The sequence below is a fragment of the Amia ocellicauda genome, chromosome 18 (assembly GCF_036373705.1).
Source record: "Amia ocellicauda isolate fAmiCal2 chromosome 18, fAmiCal2.hap1, whole genome shotgun sequence".
Lineage (NCBI taxonomy): Eukaryota > Metazoa > Chordata > Actinopteri > Amiiformes > Amiidae > Amia > Amia ocellicauda.
In genome coordinates, this window is record NC_089867.1 from 4,685,651 (window position 1) to 4,706,991 (window position 21,341).

Consider the following 21,341-nt stretch of genomic DNA (forward strand, 5'->3'; position numbering starts at 1 on the left):
TTTTGTTTTCTGGATTTCTTTTAATCCTCTCCCCAATTATTTGTTTTCTCATTTGTATATTTTTGAAGTGTTGCTCCTCAAACCGATAACCCAGAGCAATAACCCAGCTGACCTGATTGCCTTAAAAGCTTTGGTTTCTATTGAATGACTCTCACATTCCCTTAAACAGGTCAGGCAGGTCCCCTTTCTCTTCTCTTTGCAGAAAAATAAAATGCCAGTGAATTCGTTCAGTTTACAGTCTTTGTACAATATTTTTAAATTGTTATCCAGAAGCTCTTTTTATAAAAGGATTACTTATATTTCAGGAGAAGAACCTTAGCATATCAACAACCCTCTTTTAAATAAGCTCCTTTTTCATCCTGTGAAGAGTGTAAAGACCTTGTGCTTGTTTTTATTTGGTTTTTGATGCACAGGTTGGAGCTTTGAAAGTCACACAGTAGTGATAACCTTTGTCTTGCGGTATTCATTTTGTTTCTTGTTGCATTCGTTTATTTTTTTATCTGAAGATTATCACAAAGAAAATACAAACAATACTTTATTTTTCAAAGGGAGGATACTTTCGGACTTATAAGAGAGATCTTTGACCCGTGCCTATCTCCTATCGGCCTGTTCTGCTTTTGCCTCCCGGTATAAGATAAATCATGTGAAACATCTGCAGTACAAAAGAAAACCTATGTTGTTGTTTCTTCAGAGAGAATGAGATTTCAATTCCATTATTATTGAACATGTTTGAAAATGTACTATTTCCACCACACTTTAAGCAAACAAGGTCATTGTGATCTTAGTAATCTTATTCCTGTCCACTAAACATCCAAAAATCACAGTAAACGCTGGCAGCCGGGATGTGATAACAGAGGCTTATTTAATTCAGTCTTCATGTAGTAACATTCATGTATCCTTATTGTAATTTTTGGGGCAAAGAGTTAGCCCTGACAACACTGTTCTTAAATAGCGTAACGGATGGTCTTCAAGAACTGATTCCTTAGTATAGAATGGGGGTCCCAAAGCTAAAAAGCTAAGCGATTCAAACACAGCCATTCAAAATCCTATCTGCAGGACTGGAGAACCAATGTACTTTGGAACCAGACATACAAGCATTGAAATAGCCATGAAGAATTCTGGGATATTAAGACAGATGGTAACACCAATGAGATCTGAAGAAGTGCAAAACAAGTTGGGTGGTTGCATTGCAAAACACAGACGACATCCAATTTGAATTCTCACGGGCAGAGGCATGCAGGGGTAGCCATTTCTGCACTGGGCTACAGCTCTGTAGGTGGATGAATGATTCAAGATTGGTTGTGTTGGAGATGATACTCAGTGGCTGTTTAGCCTTCGTCAGGGGTAAGAATTGGTTCCATTGGAAATAATCAAAATCATTAAATGTGGAAAAACCTTAATAATATCCTCTGTATTGCTTTCTTGTTTTGTTTTCTGTGCCGGACATGGACCAAATGTGCTTATTAGCGGACATCATGAATATCACCCATATTGATCACACCCCCAAGAGAAATCATGCTAAACAGCTGCCGAAGAAATACTTCAGTGCCACTGCGCCTTCCCAAAAGACAATGACCCTAAACAAAATGCTGTAGTGGTTTCAGCTCAGTTTTCAGACTTAGGGCCGTGACTCATTGTGACCACGTACCAAGCAATTCTGGGACCATCTATATGGAAATCACAATGGCTTTGGGCCAAGTTAGTCACCCTTATCATTATTTGACAGCTCCTTCAACTGCTTCCCTTGTAACAATGAAAATGAAGCACTGTGGCCTGCGGGACTGTTGTCTTTCCCATCAGAGAACAGTTTTTAGAATTTGGCTTCAAACCTGCCTGACTGGAGATATGTTTTTTCTTTTTTTTTTAACTCCATTTTACACAATTAAATGAGCTTTCTCTTAAACAGGGTGTAGGCAGAAGTGCATATATATACCACTGCACTAATCTTTAACTGAAACCAGCAGTGAGGATTATCTGTGCAAGGGGGTGTCTTTGGTGTACTGACAATTTAGCTTACAACATAGAAAACAAGAAGCACACCTTCTTGTTTTCCAAGTCATTGCTTGTTTCAAAGATTTGTATTAATTAAAGGGGAACTCCACCGAAAATCCATAATCCACAATCTATTCATTCTAATATAGAACAACCTAAGAAATTATGGATTTTTGGTAGAGTTCCCCTTTAAGTTAATAGAAACAATGAGACCTGGCATTTCAGAACAATTCCCTTCACACTAGGGATTCAATTTACCAAGTATTACAAAACTGAATGGGATTTTTATTGAAATGTTATTTGTGAAGGCACTAACTGTCACAGTATTTATATATGTGAAATAACAAATCACCTTGGTTTTGACTACGTTTGATTGTCTGCTTTTACATTTTCTGTCAACAAATGTGCGTTTAATGCAGGCCTCAGTATATTATTATATATTTTTTCTTACTCAGGGCACAATATATCACATTATTTTTACATGTAATTACCCATTTATACTGCAGCAATCTAGGTACACTCCCTTGCTCAAGGTTTCAACAGCAGTGTCCCCCACCTGGGATTGAACCCACGACCCTCCACTCAGGAGTACAGAGCCCTGACCACTCCACACTGCTGCTATGTATTCTATAAACTACCAAATGAAACTGTTGTTTCTGACTCTGCTGTCTATATTATTTCCTTCATAAAATTTCTTTAAAGATATCCTTACATTTACCTCTCAGCATTACTATACCAAGTAATGCAATTACACACAGGTGGTGGCGGGTAATTGGGCAATTTTCTAGTATTTCTAAATGACAGTGAAGTTCACGCTCATGCTACTGCCGAATGTCTTGTTCTTATGCCAGACATACATTCAAGTGAACGGCAAGTAATGATTTTGATAGGACTTGACAGCTAGGTGCGGGAAAGTCATTCTAATCTGGTATTCATGAAGTCAATGGTAATGTTTCCTGCCTACCTTAGGTTCCATTGTCTGCAAAGAGAAGAGGAGGCATAGATCTCACAAGTTCCTGTGTCTGCGGGTCGGGAGACCCATGCGGAAAACCTTCGTCTCCCATGCAAGCGCGACCATGCAGCAGTATGCACAGAGGGACAGGAAGCACGAGTACTGGTTTGCAGTCCCTCAGGAAAGGTACGGCTGAACTGTGTCATAAAAACAGCTCTTACTCCTCAATAGGTTATTCCCATAAACCACCACAAGTGCGTTCTTTTAAACAATATGATTCATTCCTTCTGGATTTTAAAGTGATGATAAATGATTGTTATGGATGACTGCAGACAACAAGTAATACTACAGTATCCAGTACCAGTACCCATTTTTATTTTTGTTGGTTTCATAAACTAATCCTGAACAACCCTGCCCTACCTGAAATAGTCCAAGACGAATGCCAATCTGGGTCTGTGCCATCAGCCCAATGATATACATGTTGACTACATTTGTAATAAATTAGTGTATTTGACTGTTTTTGCCCTGGATTAAAACAATGAATGTATTACCTATGGCCGAAATGTAAATACATTATTTTTACTTTTTAATAGAAGGTAACGAAGGGTGTCTTATTTCTATAATAGCGTGACCACCAGTGTTATTTAATATGCCTTTAGGTTAATGATATATTGAATATATATATATATATATATATATATATATATATATATAGCAATACGAATGCATATGAAACAGTACAATGAAGAAGCCATCTCTGGTCCATGTTCCATTTCTAGTTTTGGTTTTATTTAATCCTGACTCTTCAGGCTCAATGTCAAAACTATTAGTTGGGTTTGAAGTGTTTAATTACAGTATAGCACAACACAACTGGAAGATGCAGTGATTATGTAACTGAATATAGCATACATGAAATGATGAATGTCACATTGGTTTGTCTTGTAAGTGGTGTTTTGCTTGTTGTGAGTAGGTCTGTTTTCAAATGAGGTTTGTATCAATCAGCTTATTCAGAAAGATGTTACCAGGAAATAAAATCACATTTAGAAAATCTATTGAAATTCTATCCCAGCAGTTTAGTCTACCTTGTTCAAACAACTTTATCAAATTAGGATTCGGCCCACATCGTTGTTTTATTTAATTATTTTCTTAATTTTATTTACCGAAATCCGAGTAAATGAACATGACATTGTAACTATGGTCTGTTCTGCACACAGTGCTGCTATTGTTGCTTTAAATTGAAAGCGAAACCAGAAAACGAAAAGCTCACGAATGTCCCTTATTTGCTTAAAAATATTTGAATATTTTGAAGTAGTTTAAATCGTATTAATTCCCCAACTTCCTATGTTCTGTGGCCTTTCCTGCTATTGGTGTTGTCCTGGGAAAATACACTTCTTCATTACAGCTTGTTTTCTGTCCTATACAGAATCCATTAATACAGTAATCAGAGAGATTTACAAATGAGTAGTGTACCCACAATTGTAAGACCTCATACATAAAGCCATGTCCTGTGTGGCCTAATGATAACAAAAATAACACATTTTCCTGCTTGTGTTTTCATATTCATTTATTTTTACAATTTATATTCTGGGTCATTAGCTACCTGAGGCTCTTGAATACATACTTTTTATTTTGTTTACAGGAAACCAGAAACAAATTCAAATGAAAAATGGTGTCCCTGGTGTGGGCATTCACCTTAAAAGCTCCCCTTCCCTGTCAGGCTGGTTTTTGTACACTGCCCCATCATCTTACAGAGTAGTGGCATCCTGGGCAGCGCAGGGAGCTTTTATTTAAGAATGGGAATTAGAGGCGCTGCGGGCGGTCTCTCTTTCCTTGATGTGTATAGGAACTCATGGCGAATGCTTTCTGCTGTATGCCCGAGTTGACTGATGACCTAGAAGATGTGCATGAAATTTCTACACAATAGTGAGTGTGCGGGAGGGAGGGGTTGGACTAGTAAAAGGAAAAAGATGTTTTAGTGAATCTGTAGTGCAACAGACATGAAACTGAAGTCACAGATTGGCTTTCAGACAGAACCCCACTGCTCTCACATGGTCTGTTTTATTATGTGGCGTTTATAAAATAGTTTCTCATGTAGATTATATGGGGTATTTATTATTATTATTTTTTTTTGGTTAAACGTACCTTTAATTATACACTCACCTAAAGGATTATTAGGAACACCTGTTCAATTTGTCATTAATGCAATTATCTAACCAACCAATCACATGGCAGTTGCTTCAATGCATTTAGGGGTGTGGTCCTGGTCAAGACAATCTCCTGAACTCCAAACTGAATGTCAGAATGGGAAAGAAAGGTGATTTAAGCAATTTTGAGCGTGGCATGGTTGTTGGTGCCAGACGGGCCGGTCTGAGTATTTCACAATCTGCTCAGTTACTGGGATTTTCACGCACAACCATTTCTAGGGTTTACAAAGAATGGTGTGAAAAGGGAAAAACATCCAGTATGCGGCAGTCCTGTGGGCGAAAATGCCTTGTTGATGCTAGAGGTCAGAGGAGAATGGGCCGACTGATTCAAGCTGATAGAAGAGCAACTTTGACTGACATAACCACTCGTTACAACCGAGGTATGCAGCAAAGCATTTGTGAAGCCACAACACGTACAACCTTGAGGCGGATGGGCTACAACAGCAGAAGACCCCACCGGGTACCACTCATCTCCGCTACAAATAGGAAAAAGAGGCTACAATTTGCACAAGCTCACCAAAATTGGACAGTTGAAGACTGGAAAAATGTTGCCTGGTCTGATGAGTCTCGATTTCTGTTGAGACATTCAGATGGTAGAGTCAGAATTTGGCGTAAACAGAATGAGAACATGGATCCATCATGCCTTGTTACCACTGTACAGGCTGGTGGTGGTGGTGTAATGGTGTGGGGGATGTTTTCTTGGCACACTTTAGGCCCCTTAGTGCCAATTGGGCATCGTTTAAATGCCACAGCCTACCTGAGCATTGTTTCTGACCATGTCCATCCCTTTATGACCACCATGTACCCATCCTCTGATGGCTACTTCCAGCAGGATAATGCACCATGTCACAAAGGTCGAATCATTTCAAATTGGTTTCTTGAACATGACAATGAGTTCACTGTACTAAACTGGCCCCCACAGTCACCAGATCTCAACCCAATAGAGCATCTTTGGGATGTGGTGGAACGGGAGCTTTGTGCCCTGGATGTGCATCCCACAAATCTCCATCAACTGCAAGATGCTATCCTATCAATATGGGCCAACATTTCTAAAGAATGCTTTCAGCACCTTGTTGAATCAATGCCACGTAGAATTAAGGCAGTTCTGAAGGCGAAAGGGGGTCAAACACAGTATTAGTATGGTGTTCCTAATAATCCTTTAGGTGAGTGTATGTCTACACTACACTAATATATATATATACTAAATAATAAATACTTCAAGAAAAAGATAACAATAAAACTGGTATGTATTTTGTGGTTAATTTAATGTTTAAGTTAATGACATAGTACAATGTGTATCTTTGTGTGTGTTGTTTCATTTGACCATACACACCAGTATAAAACATTTACTTAATTGTAGTTTAAACCAATGTAACATTACCTTTCAGCAGAGATCTGGCCTTAACATGTAGTTTTGTCACAGAGATTTAAATGTAATGTTTGCAAAGATATTGAATGTACTGTGATGAAAATATCACCGTGCAGGTACATGCACCTGTGTTTGACATTGTTTATAACTGAGAGGTTGATGACCTGAAATGTAATGTTTATAGAAGGGAAAGCATTTTGATTTTGTCAGAATAAAGGCCCTGACCAAATCTAAACCCACCAACAAAAATGTCAATATCAAACACAGTATCAGGCTTTTTTTTAATTCAGCTTTTGTTATATTATTGTATTCATATTAGTATATATGTTTTTATGTGTAACTGCCAAGTGACTCAGTCCCCTGACAAGTTGAATTTCCTGAAAATAAAAAAAGAAACAAAAATCGGTAGCAAAGCAATGAATCAAAAGACTTTCTAGAAGGCCAAGTTTGACACGTTCTCTGTGCTGCCACTCTTGCATTTTGCATAAAGGTCAGTTCGATGACTGATACCCTGCTCTGTGACCATTTTGTCTGCTTTTTTGTCTCTTTTCCCCTAGGACGGACCATTTGTATGTGTTCTTCATACAGTGGAGCCCAGATATGTATGGGGAAGGAGCTGGAGGCTTGGGCAGAGAGCCGGGGTTCATGGTTGTTAAAAAGAATGAGGAATCGGAAGCAGGAGAGGAAGCACTAGCAAATGAAGCAACAGCTAAAGAATGGGAGGTAGGTGCTGGGAGATTGAGATTTTCATTTTAACATTCACTTTTTCTCCTCCTGTTTTGATATTTAATGTCACTTATTGGTGTAGTTAAGGTATCATACGTATTTAACAGTATGATATTGATTCGTCAGCCTCTGTCCTGTGTCAGTAAAAAGAGTCTTCCACTGTGAGTTTAAAGTGTTTTTTTGTCAGTTTTATAAGGCTGTGAGTGACAGATCGGTGTCTTTGTCGCAAATGTATGAGTGTGTGCGTGTAATTCTGTCTTTTAAATGTTTTATTTATTTTACTCTACCTTCGAACTATAACTTTTTGCATGCAGGAAGATAAAGTAAATTGTCGTTTCTATGTAGCAAATGCTTTCTTTGTCAGATTCAACTTTGTCAGTGCTTTCACTAATACAAGAGCTAGTATATTTTTGCATGTATCTCAACTGTTTTCTGTTACATAAAGAAAGCATTATATCTGTATACATGTATATATCTTCTTTTGCTCTAAATAGATATATTTTGTGGCATGCATGAACGCTTTTTATGTTTGTCAGTGTTCATTAAATCTCTTGTTTAAGTGTTTTTTGTTTCCTAAATCCATAAGGGCATTATATCAAATGCAAGGATTCACTAAACGGTATGTAATAAAGTCCTGTTACTTACCAGTCTATATGGTATGCTCTTAAAAGGTATGTGGAATGTGAAGATTTCATTCATATGAGGCAAGTACTAAAGATCAGTTTAAAACAGGACTGCCAGAACTAATATTTTTCCCGGGGGGACTTCAACAGGTTCTTAATGTCTCAATTCCCTGCTTTACCAAAATCTTTTTGTTCCTGAACACATAACCTTTTTAAAAATACACTAGCCACACTGCTAAATCATCTGTCTCAGAATTCCACTTCCACTCATGCTGGAAAATCGACATATGTCGCTTGCAATTTATTATTTAAACTATTTTTTAATTAACAGTTTATCCCCCTGATGTAACAGCATACTGAATAGTTTTACCACAAAATACTATACACTCTGCCTTCTTTTTACTACAATAAATAAATGTCTGACAAATTATGTCATGAAAGAAGAAGGAAAAAAAAAAAAGCATTCCAACCCTTACAAGGTATCTCTAAGTTTGGGGAAAATAAGATATTGGTAATCCAGGGATCAAGAAAAACAAACAATTCTTTACTCTCCGCCACATAATTTTTTGCTTCCAAACTTTTGACCTACAGTGCAGTTGTGGATTTTATTTGGAACTGATTAATAAAGAGGTCTTGAGGTCACATTTGCACCATAAGAGGGAACATTTGTATCCCCAGGCTGTGGTTTTGGCAACCCTGGATTAAGCTGTTTGTGTTGGTGATCTGTAATCTTTATTTTACAATCTTTATAATACTTTGTTTTCCAATATCACATTCTTTTCCCATGTAAGATTGAAAATCTGCCATTTTGAGCAGTGAAAACTCAAGACGTGCTAAAATACAGAACTGCTTAAAACTTTGAACACGAGCAAGAAAAATGTGTTGTCTTAAATATTTGGTCCACATAAATTGTATTAAATAGTAGGATTTGTATATTTCCAGACATAATACGATATGTATCTTATTAAAATCATACGTTTTCAAATCAGCAAACCCAAAAATACCAGAATGTTCCAGTTTACCCCATTAATGCCCCCACAGTCCTTGCAAGGTTCTCAGCAGCCTTCAGTATAAATATTAAGCCTGGCAGGTACTGCCGTGTTTTTGTCTGTTTTGTTTTGTGCTTGGTGTTGTGTCTCTAAGTGAAGCTGGTCGTTTTAATACTACAGGGTTCTGTATACCAAGTTTTTACTGAAATTTGAGCCAAATCATCATTTGTATCCCCCTACAATGTACTCTTCTCAGATCCAGTGAAAGTACCAAAACAGTCTTACCCATCTGGGAACAGCTTGTGAGTTGTGTATTTAATAGGGATAACAGAGTGCATCTGTAGCCATGATAGACTGAAAGGCAGCAAATAGCTGGACATTAGAGACTCTCTCAGGACCAGGGGTATGAAATTGATACAGGACATGAAGGATTTGATATGTGAGCTGTGGCTTGAATTTAAATATTAATGCAAATAAATGATGTAGGAAACAAAGTGGACTGATTTGTTCTCATAGGGCTCACAGACCTGGAAAAGCCACATGATCTTGTGATTTGAATAAGTAAAGCTGCTGTTCGATATCCCATGGTCCTAGGAGTAAACATGACTTTTAAACAACACTTCATTTTAAATTAACAATGTGATGCTTTGAGATTTTTTTCCCCCTAAGAAAAAAATACTTAAGTGTCATATTGAAGTGAATAGGGAATCCTGTATTTATCCTTATCTAATTATAATGTCATCCTGTTATACAGGCCATTAGGGTATATATAGAGGAATGTGTAACATATTCATGGAGTGAAGGCTGTACTGAATGTGTTTTACTGTCTGGTATTGTAAACAGTCAGAATATGTATGTGTTTTAGGAGGTCAAACGTGTTTGGACCTGTTTTCCCCATTAGATGTTCTAAAGAAAGTATTAATAGTTATTTTAAAATAACAGCTATTTAGTTATTTGTTTACTTACTTAATTAATTAATCATGGGATATACTATAGGGTTAATATTTGAATACAATTGTAGCTGCATGTCTCGAATAATACATTTGTTTTGCTTCACATGAGATGTGAAGATGAGATACAGAATTAAAAAACTTAATTTGTAGTGTACATTTATTTTAAATACATTATGGAATATATACATATATAGATATAATATTCCTATTTATAAACACTTTGATTTTATCTTCAGTTTTAATTAATTAAAATCTACCACAAAACGCAGAGGGTTTTTTCCCTTAATTGCGGCGGAATGCAGACCAACAGATTGAGACCTGGCCGGGTGCAATTTTCACGCTATTGATTGCGATGCTTCGGGAGTGACATCCTTAACCTTCAACACAGTATTGATGTGGCTAGTGTTTAACTCGTTCTTTTAAATATTTCAAATTAATGTTACATAATATGTAATGTAGTGACATTGAAGATTATTATCGTAAATTTGCTTGCGATTCACGCGATTATGATACTAAAGAAGTTACACGCTAAAGCTTGGTAAGAGGAACAATAACAGACACTGTCTCTTTAAATCCCAGACATCTCCGTCCTGGTCGCTCTTGATAAGAGGATGTCCCGCCTTAAGGAACATGGTAGACCAATCAGAATAGAGATCATTCACACTGCGCCTTCCGATTGGCCGCTTGCCGTGTCGTAGAATGATTTGCTGGAAACCTGAGAGAGCTTGTTATTTGGGGTGGCCGGTGCGGGTGTTTTTGTCTTCGTGTGTCGGTGTGTGTGGACGGACCTGGCGAAGCTGAAATGTAACTGTCACGGATACATTTGAACCCGAATGAGACATGTTTTTTTCCAGAGGCATGAAGGAAGGAAAGCAGCTGACGGCTAAATACACCTATGCTGTGGTAATGTGCATTTGCTTGGCTAGTTCCAGTAGCTGCGGTGTTGCGTGCTGACGGAAGGGTTCCAGTTTGGGAAAGTTTGCCTTGTCGCCGCGGCGCTGTGTCAATATTGGCTCCATTCACAGTTTGTGTGGCAGCACTGAAGTCAGCTGGCGCTGCCTGATGCTGGGTGTAATGTTCCCTGCAATATAGCAGTCCGGTTCGTCTGGTTTAGACAATCTAGGTGCCTGCAACACCTAAATACCTCCAAGAGGAAGCAGAATGAATCCCTTTCTTTTTCGTTTTTGTTCGTTTTTATTTTTTTCCAATTCCCTTTTTTTTTTTTTGCTGTAAAATATAAAAACCACAAAAACGTAAACCAATTAATCTTCCAACTTGTTAAACACAGTTATATAGCCTACATGTATGAATAGTGCTTATTGTTCTCAAGGTACCACAAATACAAGATCTATCATTCAAGATGCACAGGCAGAAAATGTAGATGAAATGTAGCCTACATATAAAAGCCTAGGGTAGCACAAACATTGACAAGTTATTGGGTTTATAATAATGAATGTATGATGGATCAGTTCAATTAAAAATAACATCTTTATCCTTAAAATAAGATTGAGCTCAATTCCATATTTCCGTAAACACAGAGTATGTATTTAAATGTATAGCAAGCTCTTTACAGATGAATAAGGACAAACACCGTATTCTTCCACAATGCCAATAGTTCATCTGTTTTCAAGACACAACTGACGATCAGATGTACATCAGTGCAGTATAATGTAAGTCAATTATACCTCAAAGTTGTAGCCCAGGTGTTACTGATGATAAACTGTATTAATACCTACACCTGCGTTGATCCAGTGTCTGTCGATTTGGTCTTGCATTTGTGCATCAGTTTCTGCAGTTTAAATGGGTCTTTAATGCACGTCTCATCTGCCGGCTCAGGCTTTGCTGCTCAAGACATCACCACATGCTGGATGTCTAATAAAACCCACAATAATCGCCCTTTCAAAGTCTATAGCCAAAAATCTATAATCCCACCGCTTTTGATTGCTTTTAGCATCAGTTATGCTGTACCACCAAAAATGTAAAGCATACGTGGTCAAATAAGTAATGTACAATACAGTTGTTTATCTGTTTAAATACACTTCATACACCATGATGTCCTTGTGATTAAAATCAGACTTACACATTGTTGAAAGTGCATTGTTTGCCCTATGCTGCCTTCTTTTTACTTGTATGTCAGCAGTTACTATTTTATTTGAGGGTCACAGACATATAGCCTGTCTACTCCAACTAGCTAATAATATTGACCACTACTTAAATGTAACGATATAGGCTACAGTAGTCTTGATTCAGATGATTTCCTATAGTCAGTACAGTTTTTGTTTGCCTAGCACTTGGTCCTAACTGTGAGTCAGTCTGGACAATAGAAAAGCTGTTTATGAGGACAGCATGCTGAAGTCAGCCATGGCAAACCATTCAAAACATTTACTTGCGCAGATCAAATTATATGGAAAAAAGTTGGGAAATGAATGAGTTATGATAGGCTGTTAATCAAGATCCATGATTTGTCAGTCTTAAGATGGCAGTTTCTGTTTTTTGTGGTATCCGAGGTCTTCGAGTGGGGGAGCTGTTCTTTATTGTGAGGTTTGGTTCATCAGTTGGTCAGTTTCAACAATGTGCATACATTTTGGTACACATTTTAGTTTGTGAATTCATAATGATAAAATAATGGGGGGTTTGCAACATTTGACACACCGTCAATCAAGAATGACAAACATGTAATGTCCTCAATCTTGTTCAATTAAGCTGCCCACAAATGCTCATAAGTTGTCAACATAGAAACTGTTCACTTTTACCTTCATGTTAACCTCTGCATATTTAATACATGTATCTTACTTATTTAACACTTGGTTTGGCTTAGTTATCTGCTGTACACATAGGTCTAATATTTGAACAAGCCAAATCAATACCATTAAGTATGTGTCCAAAAAGGATTTGGACAAGGGCAGCAAGTAATTGGTTTCTTCCCCTAGTCTTGGAGATGCAAATTTAGAGAACATTGTTTACTGAATACAAGATATGCAATAAACTTACCATCCTTCACAAATGTTCTCAGCCTATGCTGAATCATGCAAAGTTTACCTTGCTTATGCATTACTTGTAAAATAGATAGTTACTGTGTCCGTTGCATTTGCATATTATGAATGTACTTGCTAATGAAAGCACAATCATAATTCTTGCAATGTTGCGTTTGTATGCCAGCTACAGGAAATCCAAAAACAAATTTGTTCTGTGGTAACTAAGATTGTATTGGATTTGTGATTTATTACAGTGGGTTACATGGGAGCAATATCTTTGTTTCTTTTGTCCTGCCATGGTGGGCTTGCCTCAAGTGTGCTAGCTTATATTGAGAGTGTTGTGAATTTGACACAGTTCTTTTTACACTAAACCTATGTCACTTACATCGCATTATATGGCTACTTATAAAGTCCAGTTGTTGCATCACATTCCTGCAAGGCATCTGGACAGCTCACTGCATGACCTGTTTTCTACAGGTCTCTCGGACTGATAAAGAAGAGTTAATCAGGACATTTTCAAATAGTCGCCTGCATGTTGTTCAATTAAATGGAGGCAACGTGTTCCAGCAGTGGCATGGATGCCTGAGCTTATGTCCATCCAGAAACTCAAAGCGATTTTCCACTAATGTAACAATTTTCACGTGATTACAAAATTAATTGAAAACTGAGAGAACCTTATGATTATGGTAATTGATACAAATCGATGCCCCTGGTCTTTGAATGAAGAACCAAGCTTAACACATCATACCTTTGTTTGACCCCAGTCCTGGCTGTTAAGATCAGTTGGCAGTTTTCAGCTCTTACGCATGGCAGACGACTTACCATACAGTATCCTCTCCGAATCGATGTTGACAGTGCTCTACACAAATTATACATGCTGTGACCGAAGGGGGAATGCTAGCACTGGAATCTACATTAAATTAGTTATCGGTTTGTAAATGAGATCTCATCTTTTAGTTTTCATTGAAGAAATCCTATTTCCTAATAGGAGCTGCAGAACTGAGTGTCAGTGAGTCAGACACATCACTCCCTCCCTCCCTCTGCACTGTGCTCTTCCCATCCCCTGCTCTTCATCCTGTTTCTCCACTGCTGTACTACCCTCGCTTTCCTCCGTGATCAAGCAGCATTATTCTCTTCCTGTCTCTGTATTCAGGTAGTGTCAGTGGCTGAGTATCACCGCAGGATCGATGCTCTTAACACTGAAGATCTGCGCTCTCTCTGCAGACGTCTCAAGGTGCCCCCTTCAGTAGTTAAAACCCATTCACCCGAGACTGATGTTCGCTTCCAGTACACTGTAGTGTTTCTGTCTGGGGCAAGTCCCACACCCAGTGGGCTTGTCTATAGGTGCCTCATTACACACACAAAAAAAAAAAGAAGAAAAAAAACATTTTGCAGAAAATTCCATCATTTTCTGAAGAGGTGGTGAACTTGCTGTGATTTTGCTGTTTTTGTTTTTCCCCCCTGCAATGTTCGGAAAACATTTAACCCTAGCAATGCACAATACACAACACATTATTTTTAGGGATCTCCAGTCAGTTAGTTCACTCTACTTGATCAGGTTTTTAATTTTGGACCCCTTGATATTGAATCCAATCTACTGGCACTGGTAGGGTTAAAATCGAAAATCTGGGTGTACCTGGGTGATTTTTCTTTTTCTTAATGTCTCGCATCAAACCACAAATGAGGAATTTTCTGTTAGTCATCTTAGTGACGCCCCACAAACTGTGCTCACATTACACCAGCTTCTGTCGTGATGAGGAGCGCCTTTCACATTTCCTGTTCATTTTGGAAGTGGGAGGGGGGAAGTGGAAGTGTTTTGTTTTGACCTGTTGTGGGATTGTTTGCTGAAGACAATGCAGGTAATTCGACAAGGATGAAGTAACTCGAGTGCATTAAGGCTATCATGCCTACCACACAAATGCATTTTATTTAGGCCACACTTTACGGTGTCACAAATGGTTGCTGATTTCTTAATAGACCAAATTACAAAAGAACAGAATGGATTCAATCACATTTCTGCTTTTTCTTCAGCTAATATCCTCTTCCTACTAACAGTGTGAATTTCCAGAATGCTCTTGATTACTGTAGGCTAATTGTAGACAAAAGGATTTAACCATGGAAGTAATGCAAATATCCAAGTCTGACTAATAAAACTAGGTATTTTAAAAGATGTGAAGAAATAAACTAATTTGGATTTGTTTGTGTTAGAAATATTAGCAGTCTTGGTTCATTTGAATGACTTAATATTTTCAAATCAAATACAAACATCTTGGATATTTGGTTTTGTTTTCAGAACCATTTCACCTTCCCTGGTTTAGTTAAACAAATCTGAGTGCTTCCAATGGTGTAGAGCTGTTATATATTAGCGGTTTTCTAGTTAATTGATGCTGAGTGTAGACCAATCCTGGGCCCATGATTTAGTGTCCCTGGTAGCACCATCCTGCTCTGTGTATGAAAACCCTTGTATTGAAGTCATGGCATTCATCGGGATTACGTTGTGAGCTACAAAGTTAAAAGTTGGGGACATTGCTCACCCCAGATCTCATTAGTTCTGAAGATTAAAGTGATGTTTAGAACACATTGCTTAAACGTAAGGAATCACCTTTAATTTCTGTCCATTTTCAAGCAAGCTAACTTTGTGTGTTTCAGTCCTGCCCTTTTGCCCATTCTCCTACCTTTGCAATGATGTACTAATGCTGCACTTTATCTTACTAGATCACTACAAAGGAGGAAGTCAATTCCAAACATGGTACTTCTATGAAGACTGATTTGGAACCGGACACATTTAGACCGAATCTCAGTGAGTCCAGTGACCTCCTTCAACCAGAACAGATCGAAAAGGTAACCTTTTTCTCACCCCCTACACCATGTTCCCTTTCTCTGTGCCGTTTTGTGTATTTCAGCACAGTGGGGGAGGGGAAATGAGACAAAACCCAGGTTCACTCGAATTGTACATCAATGCATTAGGGCTGCTATATCTACATTTCAGGACATTTATGTTATGGTTTTATTCAGTTGTATTTAATTCTTTTAAACTGATTATCAAAATAAATGTAATTGTCCAAATTCCAGTTACAGATGCTTTTGAAGTTTAGGCTTTTGTAAATAAATAAAAAAAATTCTGTGCTGTAACATTTTGACATCAAGTAGCAATCAGTTACCTATTTCACACAGCAGTTTGACTTGTAGTTTCCAAGCACTTACTGATTATTTTGTCCAGCGTATAATACATCTCTGATTGTGATTATCAGGGTTGGTTTTCAAAGGATTATGTTCTAGGCAGGAAATGGAGGTTGGCTATTGTTTCCTATTCTATAGTAAATACCAGGTTGGGAAAAGTATTTGATGAATGATTATGCTGTTCCATACACAATCTGGCACTTAATTACTGTTCTGTAATGGAAGTGCTGCATTAGACAAACTCAAGTCAGACACATTATGTGTGAGAAAAATAATTTGACTGTATTGTGTATTTGACTGGTGCCATTTTCACATTTGTTTATTCTGAAAATCAAGACATAAGAAATAAGTGATGGGCTGAGATAAATAAACAGCTGGCTTTAAAGTTTTTGATTTGTTTTTTTGAACAAATAGCAGTTGCTGTTAAAATGTTTAGTTGAGGACAATTTCATTATTACAGTGAAAAGAATGATGGTGTACAGCTTAATAAATCAAATGTATGGTTAAATGATTTCAAATCAACAGAAAAAACTACAAAAAGTTGGTCAATCAACCATTAACAGAAGAGCATCTTGTTTCTGCACACCTTAAAATCTAGGTTGCTGTTAAAAAGACTTCAATTTCTTTTCACAAACATGTAAATAAAGTAACATTTCTGTTTATTTCAATGCAACAAAGATAATGGTTTACAAAATGTGATGAAGGCATGTATCAAGAACGCTTTTCACATCTAACTGTGTTGTGGTTGTTTCTTGTGTATTTTGGCAGAGCATTTTTGTGCTCAATCGTCTTTGTGGACAAAATGTTATTCAATGATGAAAAACATGATGAAACTTATTCAGATTACCTGGTGACAATGTGAGGATAAATATATATTTGCGTAGGTCATTATTATTAAAATGTCTGTATTTGGCTGCTGTTTGTATATAAGGCAACTTAGAGGGTTTACCAGAATTGTACTTCCCTGCTTTTTGTGTGTGTATGATGGGTGTGTGTGTATAATGGCTGTGTGTGTACATATACACACACCCATATTATTACATTAACATTTGAGCCCAAAGTAGTCTGTTTGGGATGTTTATTATATGCCTGGGTTATTCTGATGTATCTCTTTTTTCACTTGGGAAGTCTCAATACATTTTTGCTAAAAACCAAAATATCCCACTATACTTAAACGAAAAGGGATGTTTACCTGAATATGGCTAGACAGCAGCTATAAACCAAGCACTACGAGGACTGTGCAAATGTGTTGGTCGACTAATACCTTGATACATTTGAACTCCTTTAGATGTGCAACTAGGTAGCTTGTGTTACATTTTATTTGATTTAATATCATTCAACCATGGGAATAAATGAATGACATAATTAAGCTACTTAGTCTGCATCTTCTATTTGGGTTCTGTCTATTTGAAAACCTTTACAAAATTAGACCGTCTGAAGATCATTTTTTGCTGTGGATGAATTCAGTTTTGTGTGATCCCAGGGATGCGCTCTGTGAAATAAGTACAGGGCATAATTACTTCAAAGCAACTGTTGATGTTTTGTACAGGAATCTCAAAGCTTGGATTGGTTTGTGAAGGCACATGTACAAGGGGATGTCTGTTATCAGGCCTTATTTATTACAATCTTTTTTCTTTCCTACACAGCTGGCTAAGCATCTTCCACCCAGAACTATTGGATATCCGTGGACACTGGCTTTCAGCACTGCCAAACATGGCATGAGCATAAAGTCACTATATAGAGCAATGGCAGGCCAAGACACGCCTGTATTGATGGTCATAAAAGATAGTGATGGGCAGGTAAGGATATCATTCCCAGAGAGTTAAGTGAATGATCCAGGGATAATCTGAGATGCATGTATGGATAGACAGAAAACAAGTATGCACAACTACTAAGACAAACACAAGCAAATCTTACCCATTGAAACCTAGCTAGATTTTCAAATGGCTTAATGTACTGGGGGGTATTGATATTTTAATGGCTTCAAGTGCTTTTTACTAAGTTCTGTAAAGGTAGTAGAGGGGAGCCACCCGTCATGCACTTTTGAAATTAATATAAATCGGTAAACGAGAGGAAACAATAAATGCATTTGTCATTTACTCAGTGCTGTTGCGTGTTTATTAGTTTTTGTTTTCTGTTATTTCCGCAGATCTTTGGTGCATTAGCATCAGATCCTTTCAAAGTTAGTGATGGATTCTATGGCACCGGAGAAACATTTCTTTTCACTTTCTGTCCGGAATTTGAGGTGACTATACCGAGATGTTCTCTGGCTGAAACAAAGGAGCAAAATGTTAATTTGTTGATTCCATTTCTTAAATCAATCATTTTGAATCATATAGGTTTTCATTTAGAACATGGGTTCCCAATGTTTTGTGATGGAGGGCCAATTTCCCAAGGTTGCAGGAGATGGGGGGGCCGCAGTACAAAATGAACCACCGATTTTATTTCCTATACATTTCTGTTAGGGAACATTTATTAACTTTGTTTTATTATTTTCACGCAAGTTACATGTGCAGTTTGTAACAGAAAATGTTCATGAAGTGTATAAATATAGTAAATCTTCAGTAAAGGGGGGGTTGAAGGTTGGCTTTGGGGGGCCGCACCAAACATTCTAGAGGGCCGCATTTGGCCCCCGGGCTGCACTTTGGGAACCCCTGATTTAGAACATGTTATTTTTTAACTCTGTTTGACTCGTGTTACAACCAACTAGGAATTTGTCAAAGCTATTATTGCAATAAATTTCAACAGGCAAACAAAGTGTGTGTGTGACCCAAAACAAGCTGGAGAAACTCCAGGATGATGCCTTTCTATCACTGTTCATATTATGAAAGGAGAGGTTTTGTTTTTCCAGGTATTTAAATGGACAGGAGACAACATGTTCTTTATAAAAGGAGATATGGACTCTTTAGCTTTTGGTGGAGGAGGGTAAGTTACTGATGTATTTGAGAGGTTTCCTTTTCATTGGATTTATATTTGTTCTGGTATTATTGCACCTGTGTGGTAATCTAGAGTAATTTATTAGCATGTGATTGTTTCTTCAAATGTATATAGTGGGTAATGAATCCCAGACCCACCCTAAATATGAATGTTTCATGGCTTTTGTTTTGTCTGTTTGTTTTGTTAGTACATATGTGTCAAATACAAAATACCACAAGGCATTGCATTAGTGAGTTTATGTGGAGTTCAGAGTCCATGTGTGATTCATAACTATATAACCCTTCTGCTATGATTTCCGCTAGACCTAAGTTAATAAACTCATTGAAGTGGTACAGTGATAATAAAAGTGACTGTTCAAGTTTCTGTTTTGGTAGCAGATGTGTCAGGGTTGTCTGTAGGTGACCAAGCTTGTATGTGCCTGGACATGTGTTCTGTGGATGCATGTGCAGAGGACTGTGCTAAATGTCTCTTTTGTGTTCCTGTGTTTAGGGGAGAATTTGGATTATGGTTAGATGGAGATCTGTATCATGGAAGAAGTCACTCGTGCAAAACCTTTGGCAACCATACGCTTTCCAAGAAGGAAGACTTCTACGTACAAGACATTGAAATCTGGTGTTTTGAATAACCAAACTAGATTCTAATGAAGAAATCGGTCATCCCTAAAGCAGTGGTGTCCCAAACCTGACTATGCATCACCTCAGCTCCTAGGAAGCCAGATATTAAAGCATATCTCTGTGCTTTTAATTGATACCTAATGCCTCCATTGCTACAAGCTACGTTGTCCAAAAAAATAAATGAAACACTTTTTGTTTTACCCTGCTTATAAACATGTGAAATGGTAAATAACATGTAATTTGCTGATTTGGGTCTGGTTGGATTAAGAATGAAGAACACTAGTGTAGGTGGTTTTGATAGTTCAGGTTTGGGACTGAAATGGGTGACCTTGTTAGGCCAGGGAACTGGACTGCTCCAGATGTCAAAAGATACAATTCAGGACAGAGAATCTGTGTGTACAGATAATCTCCGATCAAATCCACTTCTGGCCTCAAAGGCAGTCTGGAAGGATGAACTGATTTCCTGAGGAATCAACTGCACTTGTCAAGAAGGACTGTGACCCATTACCATGAAGTACCCGACCCTTGAGTGAAGTTTCCATACCACAATTCAACTGGGAAGAAGTATAGAATACTGTATAATAGTCCTCCTGCGTTCACTGTCATAGCACACCATCTCCAAACACATAGCTAGTATCTGGATACCCATATGTGTGATGTTCTGTCAAGTGGGTGTATGTGTGAGTTCAGCAAACACCAACTCTACACAAGAGTAGTGTGTTTGCAGTAGATTTGTGAATATGCAAATTACTGTCAGGTGACCTCAGAAATCCAAACCGACAGGCACGCTGACGAGAGAGAGCTGCAGAGGAGTGATGTGAAATGCAAAAGTTTGTTCTAGGTATGAATAGAAAAGCCAGAGTTGAGGATTGTTTTACAAGAATACATATATATATATATATATATATATATATATATATTGCTGTTCTACGTGTGACAGTGACCTTTATTTGTGCTGATATTTCAGCTGTTACAAATATATAATGTATATTACCCTGTAAATTAATGTTAAAATAGTAGATTTGTTCCTATATATATATATATATATATATATATATATATATATATATATATATATATGAAGTGTGGATTGGTGATTTGCTAATAGCACTTTAATCTAGAAGTTTAAAAGCAGAAGGCCAGGTTCTTAGGCATAATTAAAAGTAGCTGTACAGTTCTTTTCTTTGGTTAGTTCATACAGATGTTAACTGTTTATAGAAAGCTTGCTGCTATGGTATAAAAAGGGCAAATGTAATGTTCTGTATTCCAAAAATAAAACACTCAGAAAATAAATAAATAAAATGCTGAATGTTGAAGAAAAATACAGGGCATCATCTTTTCCTCTTAATGTTTTGCGTCTAGTCCTGTGACTTTGTTAGTGTGTAGACGGGTGTTTACAGACTGATAGAGCTCTTGCAGTTGTAAATACAATCTAACAGCAGCTTTCCTCCCCCTCCCCTCCTTTTGGTCTTCCACAACAGTATTATTGTCCTTGTGGAGTCAAAAATAATAAAACAATCCTGAAATGGACTACGATGTAATAGTGATGTATAGTAAGAAGAAATAAATTATTGTAACCTGGGAATTGTCTGGATCAGTGGTCTTATTTCCTGAAAACTGGATCATTTCAAGTTCTTTTCATGAAGCCTATATTTATCTTGGAACCTGGTTTTATTCCTTTATTTTCATGGAAAGTTTGTGCTCATATTTTTAAGTATGGGGGGGTGTGCTCTGAGAAGCAGTGTATTGAGATTTGACCCTATCTGCATACACTGGTTAATGCAGAGGATTCCTTCATATTAAACTGTATTAAAAACCCTGCCATTC

At 37.5% G+C, this 21,341-nt stretch overlaps 1 protein-coding gene across 3 annotated transcripts in view; it reads left to right on the top strand.

The window, feature by feature from the left end:
* Positions 1–21,099, top strand: part of oxr1a (oxidation resistance 1a) — a 175,168-nt gene extending 154,069 nt beyond the window's left edge. For 2 of the 3 annotated variants that reach the window (XM_066691490.1, XM_066691491.1), the window contains 8 exons: positions 2,962–3,130; positions 7,075–7,240; positions 13,937–14,017; positions 15,499–15,624; positions 17,610–17,762; positions 18,113–18,208; positions 18,815–18,888; positions 19,390–21,099. In XM_066691490.1, the coding sequence (XP_066547587.1) occupies positions 2,962–3,130; positions 7,075–7,240; positions 13,937–14,017; positions 15,499–15,624; positions 17,610–17,762; positions 18,113–18,208; positions 18,815–18,888; positions 19,390–19,525 (1,001 nt within the window). In that variant the 3' untranslated portion in view covers positions 19,526–21,099. The remainder of the gene's footprint in view (positions 1–2,961; positions 3,131–7,074; positions 7,241–13,936; positions 14,018–15,498; positions 15,625–17,609; positions 17,763–18,112; positions 18,209–18,814; positions 18,889–19,389) is intronic. The other variant, XM_066691492.1, reaches the window with a different exon arrangement.
* Positions 21,100–21,341: the final 242 nt, after the last annotated feature.